This window comes from Dermacentor variabilis, chromosome 2, assembly GCF_050947875.1.
Source record: "Dermacentor variabilis isolate Ectoservices chromosome 2, ASM5094787v1, whole genome shotgun sequence".
Classification (NCBI taxonomy): domain Eukaryota; kingdom Metazoa; phylum Arthropoda; class Arachnida; order Ixodida; family Ixodidae; genus Dermacentor; species Dermacentor variabilis.
Window position 1 is genome coordinate 226,875,434 of NC_134569.1, and position 12,096 is coordinate 226,887,529.

Consider the following 12,096-nt stretch of genomic DNA (forward strand, 5'->3'; position numbering starts at 1 on the left):
TGGACAATTAAAACATATGTGAAAATCTGGCGGGCGTATGTGGCAGGGAAACCTAGGTTCATTTATGTAGAGTGGTAAAGCCAACGTGTTCCAGTTATACATGTCTATTGTCCCAGCAATGTCACTGCATCATGCCTACGTCGCGCTGTTCTCTAAATCTATGCAGCTTTTGCACTTCTAAAAGGTACACTGAATACTCTCGTTTTACTTTCTAACTTACTTTATTGAAACCACCCGTGCCGATTACAAAGCTGCAATGCTTCTTGTTTATTTACTGCCTACATATATTTTCAAGCGCATACATTTTGGCGCATAAGAAATGCACCTGATTTCAAGGAGATGGTGTTGGGACGCTAGTTGGCAAGACAAATTTTTCTGTGAACTTAAACTGCGCTAGGGACAGGACACCGAGGTAGACACTGCGTTCCTCCTGTTTTCTTCTACTTCGGTGTCTCGTCGTTAGCACAGTTTAAGTTCACAAAAAAAATACACCTGATTGTCGTCAGAAGCCGTCAATAAGCACAACAGACATGATTACTTACATATAAGCTTGCACGGTTGTTAATCATTGAACATTAACACGTAAACAGACACAACAACATTTGTAGGCTCAAACGCCCTCCTGCGTGATGTAGCTGCCGGCTGCTCGCGCAGGAGTAGACAGGCCCGTGGAGGTGTCGACGTTGGTGCTGGGCACGAGTTGCCTGGTGCTGGCAGCCCCAGCATGGCCGTGATGTGTCGGCGCTGCGAATACTCGGTGGTGATCGCGGTGGGCGCCGTGGTCGTAGGGCGTGTACAGCGGCTGGCCGTCCTTCACCTTCCTCCGGTGGTGACAGTAGAACTTGCACAACACAACCAGCACCAAGGCCTGCGCGGAGGTCGAGCTATGTGGGCTTGCAAGAGAAACACTGTGTAGCAGTAACTCTAAACGTAGTAAAATATAGGTAGATGACTGCTTCCAACGTAGTGGTTTAAGGGCCTGCAGGCTCTCTTGACTTTGTATAGTATTTTATCAGGGTTCTCTAGTCTGAAGCGATAAAAATAGCGCCACGCTATCTAGCTTGTCAAGCAAGAAAGGGTAGTTTCATAAACTATCAGCACAGTCCCACTCGAATAAGACTTGTCGCCTATTTATTTATTTATTTATTTATTTATTCGTTTGTTTGTTTGTGTTTTGTTTGTTTCTTTGCTTCAAGTACCTTCAAGTGGCCAATCATTATACATAGGAGTGGGGGGGCTGGTTAAGAAGGGCAAAGAACGCTGCAGTAACTACAAGTGAAATAATCTAAACACATGCACAACAGCAAAAAAGGATGAGGTTTTCAGTGCATAAGCATTTCTATGCCTAGGCAACGAGAACACCCGTCCGTCCGTTAAGACGAGATTGCTTTCAAGACAGGGCCCGCAGGAGCGAGCGAATAGACCTTCGTGCTGCCTCTCGCTTCAACGCGAACTAAGCGGTGCAGACGCAGCGCACACGGAGCTATCAGTACTTGGCGTACTCTGTCCCCATCGCAGATCGCTTTCAGGACAAGGCCCGCACTGCCGCGCCATATGCAGCCGCCGCCCGAGAAACGTTGATAATAGTTCTCATCGAGAGAAGGCAGTGTCATCGACCACGTCTACTTATGAACTCTACCAAACGTAACACTGTTAAATTACGTCACGTACTACAGCACGAATGAGCCAGTGTTCACCTTCCACGAAGCAGCGGAATCTTCCAGATGCACTATTCTATACTATTCGCCTCGTTTTCGTCCTCTCATGTTGGTGTCAGCTACATTTCGGCATTGCAACAGTGCTTCTCCGTTTCACGATTCTTTCGTGTTGTTTCTCGCAATTGTACCTAACCCACCAGCATACGATGACGACACAGCAGGTCAGTACTGGCAAATACACAATCAATAAGATACGTCACACAGGAGATATTGCGTGTAACTTCTTTCACGATACGCGTTCCAAATTCCTTCAAGTTAGACCAACTCCCATTATTCAATGATTCCTACTGGGTTACTTTTACCAAAAAGGCCCACATTTGCCAATTATTCGACTTGTAATGTAAAATTTGTGTTTTCCTGCGCCCACACGAGTTGGTGTTGTCAACTGAGGCTAATAAGCCACTTCCATTGTACAATCCAGCTCATTCAGAACATCTTGGCAGGAGCATAGCAAAAATCACTAAAGAAGTCTTGCCTTAATTTAATGTCGGATGGTCTTAAGCGGCAGATAGCACAATTAAGCGAGGCAGTGTTTCTCGGCAATGTGACGGTGCCGCCTGGTGAAAGGCGGCTAAGGGAAGTACATTCAGGAGCAGCTGCATCTTCGACGCCAGTAAGCACCGCGCCGGATGGCGTTTTTAGGATTGCTAGTATGTACAGAGGGGCGTGGCACTTTTGATGGAGCTCGACGTTTCTGCGCAGGCGCGAGTAAGAGCGGGCGCGAGAGAGAAAATCTGGGGGCTTTTGCTCCTTGAATATATGGCTCAGCCTAGGCACTACGGAGGAGGTTTCTTAAACGCGTTGTATTCGTTTGTCCCCTATACATGCCGGCATTGCGGAGTGCGGTCGAGTTGGTTTATGCGCTCTGCCGCTGGCTGCCCGCGCGGTGAGGCAGTGGGCGCGGACGCCGCTTGGTGATCGCTGTGTCTGAAGGGACAATGTTCTGACTGGTGTTGTATAAGTAGCGGGTCGCTTTTTCCGTCGCGACGATTGATCGGATTTTTTACAAGCACTGCTCCAGGAGGGCACATGTAACCGGCAAACGGAGGCCTCAGGAGAGCACCTGAGGTTATATTAAAGCAGGCGGCGCAGGATCTCAGGGGCACCCAAGTGGTAGCGGGGGGATCAAAGCAGGAAGCAGGGCGGCCCGTGGGTTGGGGCCTCTGCGAGCCCCAACCCACGGACCAGTCCGGCTTCTAGCTTTGATGTCCCCGTTGCCGCTTTGGTGTCCTGGAGGTGCAGCCAATAATGCGAAATAATGACACGTTGTTTTCATTAGTAAAAACATGATCGAAGAAATATGATTGCGTCGAGCCGACAACTTGCAATGCTAAGTTCAGCACTACCGCGCCCCGCGACTTCTGCCGGCACGCCTAGAGACAAGCGCATACAAGGCGCGCCAAGAAACTCCTCCGTAGTACCTAGGCAGAGTCGTATTTTCAAGGAGCAAAACTCCCCACATTAGAGAGTTTTAGCTCAGCGGGTTTACGTTTCGCTCCGCTCGTGGTCTCCACCGCTGCGCCAGCGGAGCGGCTCGCGAAAAAAGAATTTTAGCCCGGCGGATCACTCACCCGCTCGAGCGGAAAGAGCTGGGCGCTCTGCTTCCCCACCTAGTGGTCCAAATAGGAGTTACTGAGAAATGAATTTGAATTACGCTTGCTTTTATAATGCAAGAAATGTTGAATAAAGATATATTACACGTTCTCAGTACATTATTTGTTAATAATATACTGAGTACTAATGTACGGGTCAGCGCCGCAGTCGCCGTCGTCGATGCAGAACTGCGGGGTTCATGTTCGCGGCTGCCATCTTGCATTTCCCATACACGCCCGCGCGCGCTTACGCACGCTCGCGCGCTGCGTATACCCTCCGCTGGGGAGTGCTTTCCAGCGGGCGTAAACGCTGCTCCGTAAAACCGCTGGCCGCCTCAGCGTTGTGCGCATGCGCAGTCGTGTCCCCGCTCGCCCGCTCCGCTCCGCTGGCCGTAAACCTGCTGGGCTAAAACTCTCTATTTCCTCTCTCGCACCCGCTCTTACTCGCGCATGCGCGCAAACGTCCGTCGTCTCCGCAAGTGCCACGCCCCTCTGTACCTAGAAGCAATTGCAAATACGCCGCCCGGTGCAGCCCACCAAGCCCGCTGAGCGGCGGCTGTGCTGCGGTTGCCACTCGATCCTTTGCTCCCTCCGCGTCTCGCAGCCAAATGCTGTACACGCCTGTGCCCAGGGCAGCTGAAATGGCCGACGAAGAAATGACTAAAGCAGAGGAGGGCTGACGGAACAGCATGCGTGGAGTAAGCTTTCAGACGCTCGTGTACGTGGGGCGAGACGAAATGACGAGATGCTGCCCTTTTAAATTCTTTCACACTCACTACACAAAATATGTGTTAAGAAATAGGAGAGACTGGTAAGAGAAAAAGAAGACAAGTGGGGGAAGGGGTGAGGGGCTGAATTGCCGAGCCGCCTCAATGGATGCGGGGAAGCCGAGTGATGCCATTTACAGTAGTATAGGTGGCTTTACATACAAGCAGATTCGTCACGTGGGTAGTCTCCAGTGGCTCAAGTGGCGGCGTGGAAGGCGAACTCCATGTTCCTCTGCCGTGGAGCCCTCCCTCGCAACCGCCACAGAGGGAGATGCTGGCGGGATGAGAGGTTTATTCTGCCCAAACGCTCCACTGCAACATCTATGCTTTCGAACTCCCCAAAACTCAGGTGCAGCAGTACGTGCGTCCCAAAGAGCTAGTTCGCGTTCGATTACGAACACGCTTTAGAACTCGGCCTCTAGGGGTGTATTCCAATTCTATCCAGCATCGCAGAAAGTCTACGTAGGCAGCTAAAGAGATAGCCGGGGCACCTTCGAAGCGATGTAATGGTACAAGTTTGGATCCGTCTGGAAGATGAATGGAAGATGCTTCTGCGACGCGACGCCACCTCGAGGTGACGAAAAACAGTTCAGAAAAGCGCACGTTATTCATGCACTTTGCAGGATGTAGTGTACGGGTCTCTCTATCACGCAAATGAATTCTTGCTGAAAGCTAGCGCTGTCTGCTTGGCCTGCCCTTCTATGCATCCATGTAAGGGTGGCGCTACACGCAGAAACTTTCAAGATGTCGTACCAACAAGACAATATCTTCACACTCACGTGACCGCATCCCACCTCGACACGCGGGACGTAGTGCCGTCTCTGTGGCAGTATCGCTGAGACGAAAGATATACCAGCTGTTGGGGAACACAACGACCTTGCCACAACTAGAGTGCACGCCACTCGCAAGCTCAGTTGCCGCCGTCGTTATTTAATTCTCGCAAGATGTTCGAGCACGGCAGGCTAGCTCTGCCTGAACATTGCGCATTTCACCTCCTTGCTAAACTATGGTCGCTACAGTGGGCGGCATTCCGTAAATGTGCATATTCGGAGACTGCGAGGCCGTTTAAAAGGCTATAACGTAAATGCGGGAGCTGCGCATTTGAAAGCTTCCATCTGTTTACGTGTAACAGCAGTGCGAAGCGCGGTGTTAGCATTATTTCTTGATTCGCGGTTGCAAAGGATGGTAGAGTTTTGCGTTGCTCTCCAATCGCGTCACAAATTCGTACGGGACGTTCCCAAATTACTACGCCTTGGTATCACCACCGAAAGCGCTCGTGTGCTTATCGGACATCGAAGGGGCGCCTTGACCTCGTGTTTCGCAATACGAAAGTTATTATTGTGCATTCAAATTTTTTTTGGCAGCGATAATTAGCAAAAAGAAACTACGTTTTCGAAGTGGTAAATAGTACTAACGCTACGTTGCGCTTTCAAACAGCACGATTATATATACCGACGTGTTTATTTGCGTGCATCGACCATGTAAAGTGCGGTATGCTGACTCTTTCCCATTTACCGCTCTTATATGTACGAAAATGCTTGAGCTCATTAGCATCGCAACACGAATGTATCAACGCATCAGTTATGTAAGAGTGGCTGCGATGAACTCCACCAGCTGTATTGGCAATGCACTCGTGTCCGGCGGGCGAAGCGCTGCCAACGAAGAATACCAATTTCAAGAACACCGTTATGACTTATGAACTTATGACCTGGCCATTAGGACAATTTGCGCATATTTAATATTGCTAGAAATTTGGCTAAGGCTATAGAACAGAGAGCGAGTAACTTGCACCCGAGCCGAGCAACACGTATGCATGCTTGATGTACGACCGCCCTAGCGGGGGCCGTCGGGAAAGCGCTTCAGATTTAACGTCCACATGTCTGGAATCAACAAGAATAATCTGGCATTGCCAGATTTTTTGCCACTCGTAAATACCGCCAACCTAATCAACGAAACCACGTCTGTCGTGGTGACTCAGTATCGAGTTCCAGGTTTTGTAACTTTTGGATAAGTTGTTGTAATAAGTCCTGACAGTATTAAAACGCAATAAATAATAACCTGTTTACTTTTTATACTGTGCGAGTCGGTCAATACACCTACGGGCAACTCTTGTCTTTCCGAAATGCGTAAATATTATGGTGTTCCAATAGCGATATTTTCCAATCAAACCTAATACGAATATTGTTAAGAAAACAACATCGAATATTGAATTTTCTATATATTATATCTTGATTTATATAGCTACATGGAATATGAAATTCACAACAGTTGGTTTGGTTAAAACAACTGGACTTCTACAATTCGCACTCAGACGCAACAAATGAGCGGCTTGTAAATGTGCAGCAGCTGGTTCAGCTACCTGGTGCACAATAGCGATGACATAAGTGTAACAATGTTAAAAGCACTTCCCCAGATACACATACGGTGTTGTGTTTGTTGAACGAAATAAAAGTGATACTATAGCATCATACATTGTTTTAAAGGGGCGAGAACATGGCGACTCGTAAATAGAAATTTACTCACATGCGGTCTGCCCAAATGGCAGCCGTTGATATTGAATAACTGGATATCCTGGACCAGATGCTATCGGCCCCGAGCGTTCGCTAAGAATGCGGTACTGCTCGGCTACGTGCACAGCCCTTCTGCAGCAGAATTATTCGGAACAGTTTTCACGCCGAGCCCTCTCTCTCTCTCTCCGCCTCTGAATTCCATTAAGTGCTGCTACCCTTCATATAGTCAAAAGACAACATTATTCGAGAAATTAGGACAGCATATTCTCAAGATGAGCGCGAATCGAACAGCCAGAAGTATTCAATTCCTATTTTAAATTTCGGATATTCCCACACCCCAAGTAAAAACGCAAGGATTTTCATCTTGGCAGTTTAGCTGTAGCACCCACGCACACACGTGTCAATTCCGCTGCATACCGGGACGACGTATCAACGATAAACTAACAAGCAATCAGAGAGGCTGGGGAACATCTTTCGTTGCGCGCGCCAATGCAGCCAGAGCGTCACAACTTTAGAATCGGTCGCAAGATAGGGGTGAGTGCCTGCACCTTTCCACAACTAAGAATACAAAGGAAGCCTCTGCCACAAGTGTCGCGCGAGCATCCATTAATCCAGTTACGTCCAAGAATGTCGGTGAGTGACATTACTTTGATCCTTTAACTGCTGGTGCGTGTATATGAAGAATGCTAGGTATTTTCGTAGCACTTGGGAATGACCGTCCTGCAGCTCCCAAAATCTGAGACCTCGTGCCTCGTGTTCGAGATGCTCTCAGCTCTTTCAGCAGAAAGTTTATCATGAAACATTTTGCAGCCTCTTAAATCATATTGAATATGTAGCGTGATGTGAAGCGTTTTTTAGTGATTATGGGGTAGTTAACCGCAATGAAAGGTGTCATTCTACAACGCAATATTTGATTGACCAATCATTCGCGACCGTCGCTCGTAACATACTTGACGTGTTTCGTGTTCGCGTACACCCGACGGCCCCGAGCAGTTGTGCTTACCTTGAATATGGCGTATATGACGTAGAACACTATTGAGGAAAATATGGATCTGTCCTGCAATAGTGCAAATATAAATGAAATTGCACATCGTAAAAACAATTCTAGTAAAAATTTTGCTTTTGAATGCCGACAGCTTCAGCTGTATGTATGCGAGCGAAAAGTACGCATTTATTACGTTACGCTAGATATCAGTAACAATGATGACGGAAAACCTGATTATCCATTAACCGCTTCATATCCATAGGCAGCTCACACAAGTCATGCCACCTTCCCTACTAGTTGTCAGCTGCAACAGTTATAGTCGCACTTCCATTAAGAATGAGCGATTGGCACACGTGACTAGGGCCCACCCTTGTAGCACGCACACGGTAATGTCGCCCCCGTTTAGAGCAAGCGCACTCAAGCTCGACGTAATGTCGCCATCTATCCATGGCACGAGTGCAGGGACTATGTTTTTATTGACGTGGCCGCGATCGCATTTCGTGACTAGTAAACACTGGAGGCAAGAACGCGATAAAAGCAACCTCAAAAACCCTTATGTTCGTCCATTAGGCCTGTCAGTGTAACACAACGCGCAATACAATCATAAATCTAATTGCTGTCAGGGTCGTTTGTACCGCCTGTAACTGCAGACCCCGCCAAGATGTGCCCGATGCCTACAAGCACTAAAAGTTCTTGTCTATAGATCCGCAGCCGCACATACAGCGTCTTCAACCACAAATGAGTTAGTTTTATTGCGATACAAATTATGTGGACACACCAGGTGCATGGACACACCAGGTGCATTTCCATCGGCGGCTTCGGCGTCGCCATGACGTTCTGTATCAAGTCCAAGCGCGATGACATTGTGGCCACGCGCCGTATAGGCGGCGTGCACGCCGATGGCCGCGCCACTGGTGGCGGCCTTGCGCGGAACGCACGGGAGAGGAGCGAGCCGCGCGCCGTAGCACGCCGTAGTTTGCTGCGTCGCTGATAGTGCTTCTCCGTCTTATTTGTGTTTTGAGAGCAAAATAGGCAACACTCTTCGCATGTGTGGGATGGCCAAAGCTTCCGAAGAATTTCGAAGAAGAATTGTTGCAGGGTGGGGGGCTCAAATACCGGCAAAAACGTGCCGGCGATAGGGTTCTAATTATTCCCCGCAAAGCCTCATCAGCAGGAGCAACGGTGGCAATGGATCGTCGCTTCGGCGCGAAATTTCTTGTTCTCATCCTTTCCTTCGTCGCTTCGGTTTCTTTTATTGATATTTTTTTTACTCGATTGTAGTTAGACGCGTAAGCGACGAAGTCCTTCTGCAGTGCAGCATGTGGTTTAAAGGCAGATGAGAGGGCGTTATTCGGAATGCCGTTTGGCGCTTATATTGTTTTCCGCTTCTTTACCGCGTTGGGCTAGCTAGGCAGCACGACTGCATGAGCGCATTGTGTTGTATGTTAAAGCTACAGAAGTTTGCAAGAACTGAAATTGTTAGTTTTATGTGGCCCGGTAAATCCTCGCACCAGCTGTCACGGACTTCATGTTTCTACATCTATTTTATGCGTGGCTTCGCACATGTTTAACTGTTGCTAGTTGCTTCATGCATAACTCTTGATTCTTTTGGGCTGCGAGGTTTTCACCCTGCCTCGTTTGTAAAGGGTATAAATCACGCTGTGTCTTATCGGAATGACCAAGCAAGTGCTTCTTTAACAGCTTTATTCATTTCGCCCGAGGGCATCTTAGATATCGTGGTTTTTTTGGGAAATGTGTTTAGAAAATAGGTAGCTCAGAGCGAGAATTGCTCATAGTTGCTGCATATGGTATTTTGGTCCATTTTTCGCTGATCCATTTTTCGCTGAATAGTTCGCGTCACGTTTGGTAAGTCATCACACCTTGATGCTGTCAGAGCAGACTTAACACGCCGAGTGATTTGTTTGTTTCACAACGTAGTCGCTTCTTGCAAGTGAATTTTGTACTCAACTGAATTATTTCTTGTTATGCTTACGCCGCATAGGACTAAACCCGGCCTTGCCGCCAGCGCTGGATCTAATTTGACTGGCGCTGCTCTGCCTTTAAGTATGTCATGCGGCACCTCTCTCTAGTAACATTTAAGAAAAGTACTGCAACGTTAGACTATAACTTTGTACGTTTCCAAGCAGCTCCCTTAGGGAAATTAAAATTGCAAAAACTGCAGCGCGAACGGCAGTTCATCGGCGGTACAGCGCTATAACACGCGCTTTTATTAACCCGTGCTTAATAACCCGCTTTTATTAACCCGTGCTATTAACCAGGCTTCGTTGACTACAGTGTACGCGTTTCTATCAATAAATTCGCAATTATTCTTCTTCAGGCGACATTCACTACACTTATTGGGCGGCGTCACATGTATTCATCGGCAGAAAAATCACAACGGCATATGCAGACATCGCACCGTGCGGATTTGTTATCTAAGTCTGCACTAACGACGGGTGCTTATTATTGAAGTACAGAAGCAGCATTACGGCAAGGGTAGAATTAAAGAAAAAACACGGTCGAGACATCGCATTAGTCAACAAAATTTGTCGGCTAGTTTACATGAGCTCCACTTCATGTAAATGGTCTTCATGGCGTTTGTCTGCGGGACGCACCTCGCGCGTATGTCGACCATGTTGCCCCAAACACCGGTAACATCTTGTTCATACCCGCTCCCACAGAGGTCTGCGTCTTCCCTACAGCTGTCACCGCAGAAGAAGCAGTCTGGCGCCCGAACAAAGGACAAATCGCAGCCGCGAACTTCAGTCACCCTTGCTGCAAAGCGTTGTCGTCTGCTACTGCTCCCGCGCGTATTGTTGGAAGCGCCCGCTAGGTGGCTATCAGTGGCGCCTCTATAGGCGGTGCACGAGGCCTATACTGTGTGTGCGAGTGAAAGCGTGCGTGGCTGAGCCAATGACTGTGGCTCCATCGCGCGCGCGCACGGGCGGAAATCGTGGAAGCCGCACGCCGTCTTCAATCGCAGGCAAGGAAGGCACCGGGTGTGGAGAGGGCGTTATGATCAGGCGGAGTCTGGGTATGACCAACACCAATGGAGTTTTCTGAAATCACTAGAGGAAACCTTGTCGCTGCGATCGTTCAGCCGCCATGGGAATGACGACTATGCATATATTTGCCTGATCTTCGTGCTTAGGGTTTCAGCGGCTCTTGTGGCTTCGTTTAATGCGTTTTAAAGGGGTCCAAATTCTATTAAATTTTAAAGCAATTTATACTACTTTAATGCGGAAGGCAGCACGACTCGGCAAGCACGCATAATTGCTGCTAAATGCAGGGCTTGCTTTCTCCACGCGTTAGTGGCGTAATGGTCAAAACAAGGGGCTTCTATGCTAGAGGTCCTGTGTTGGAATCCTGCCATCGGGGAATTTTACTTATGTTTATTTACTTAGTTATAACGCAGTGCTTTCTTGAAAATTCTCATGTTGCAAAGTCACGAAAGTCATTTAAAGCCATAAGGACGAAGTTTAGGTAAATTCATGTACTACCTATCATTCCTACGCTGGCTGAGCTGCCCTGCTTGCAGCTCCCCTAGACACTAGCGCCACAGTTCTCTCTAGCAACTGTTTGAAACTCTATGGCCAACGCCTCCTAGATAACATCTTGAAACTGTAAAAGCGCGTAAGGGCGAGTACGAGGACGGAAGACAGAAGAAGGCGCTTAGTCGCAACTGTAAAATTTTATTGAAATTAAACAAATATATGCGCGCAAAAACGGAGAAGGGGGGCTCCTCATGCTTGTCGAGGATCACGGGCTATAGCTTTCAAAGACAAGCTAAAATTGAAGTAAGTCTAACGATCAAGGAACCTAAACTCTCTATCACGTAGCAAGACCGAAGGGTGCCTGACGCAGCTACCTCCTCTCTTCTTTATGTGGTAGGCCTGTGACATTTCATAGGTTGGCTGGTTGGTGCTCGTGCAGATAATCCGAGTATCTTTCAAAACAGGATAACAACCACATTCCCTATACACTGGGCGGCTAAATGTGTCGTTCCGGATGAACTGTACGTAGCCAAGTGTTCTCTTAGTCGCACGTTGACGCAGCGTCCAGACTGGCCTACGTAATCCTTACCGCACCTAAACGGGATCATATAGATAATGCCCATCGCACAATCTACAATTTTTTTGGTGTGCTTAATATTACAGTGCAATGGCTTCCTGTGAATACGCGAACAATGTGTCTGAAGAGTGTTTTCTGCTGTAAAAAGGAATCTCAACCTTATACCTTGTGCCTATATGTTTTAATTTGTACGATCTTCCTTGTAGGGACGGAACGACAGCTATTTTGTTCTTTTACGACGATCGTCTCACGCATAATTGGGATTGTAGTTGTTATCCTGTTTTGAAAGACAATCAGAATATCTTCAAGAGCAACAACCAACTAACCCGTGATATGGCACAGGCCTGTCACATAAAGAAGAGATAACTGCGTAAGCCGCCCTTCGGTCTTGCTACATGACAAGGAATTTAGGTTCCTTGATAGTTAGATTTTCTTTAATTTTAACGTTGCCTT

The 12,096-nt window shown here is 47.9% G+C and overlaps 1 protein-coding gene across 1 annotated transcript in view; it reads right to left on the reverse strand.

Moving 5' to 3' along the window:
• Positions 1-257: 257 nt before the first annotated feature.
• Positions 258-12,096, reverse strand: part of LOC142571204 (uncharacterized) — a 45,930-nt gene continuing 34,091 nt past the window's right edge. Inside the window, exon 7 of the mRNA XM_075679475.1 lies at positions 258-868. Coding sequence (XP_075535590.1) covers positions 611-868 — 258 coding nt within the window. The 3' untranslated portion in view covers positions 258-610. The remainder of the gene's footprint in view (positions 869-12,096) is intronic.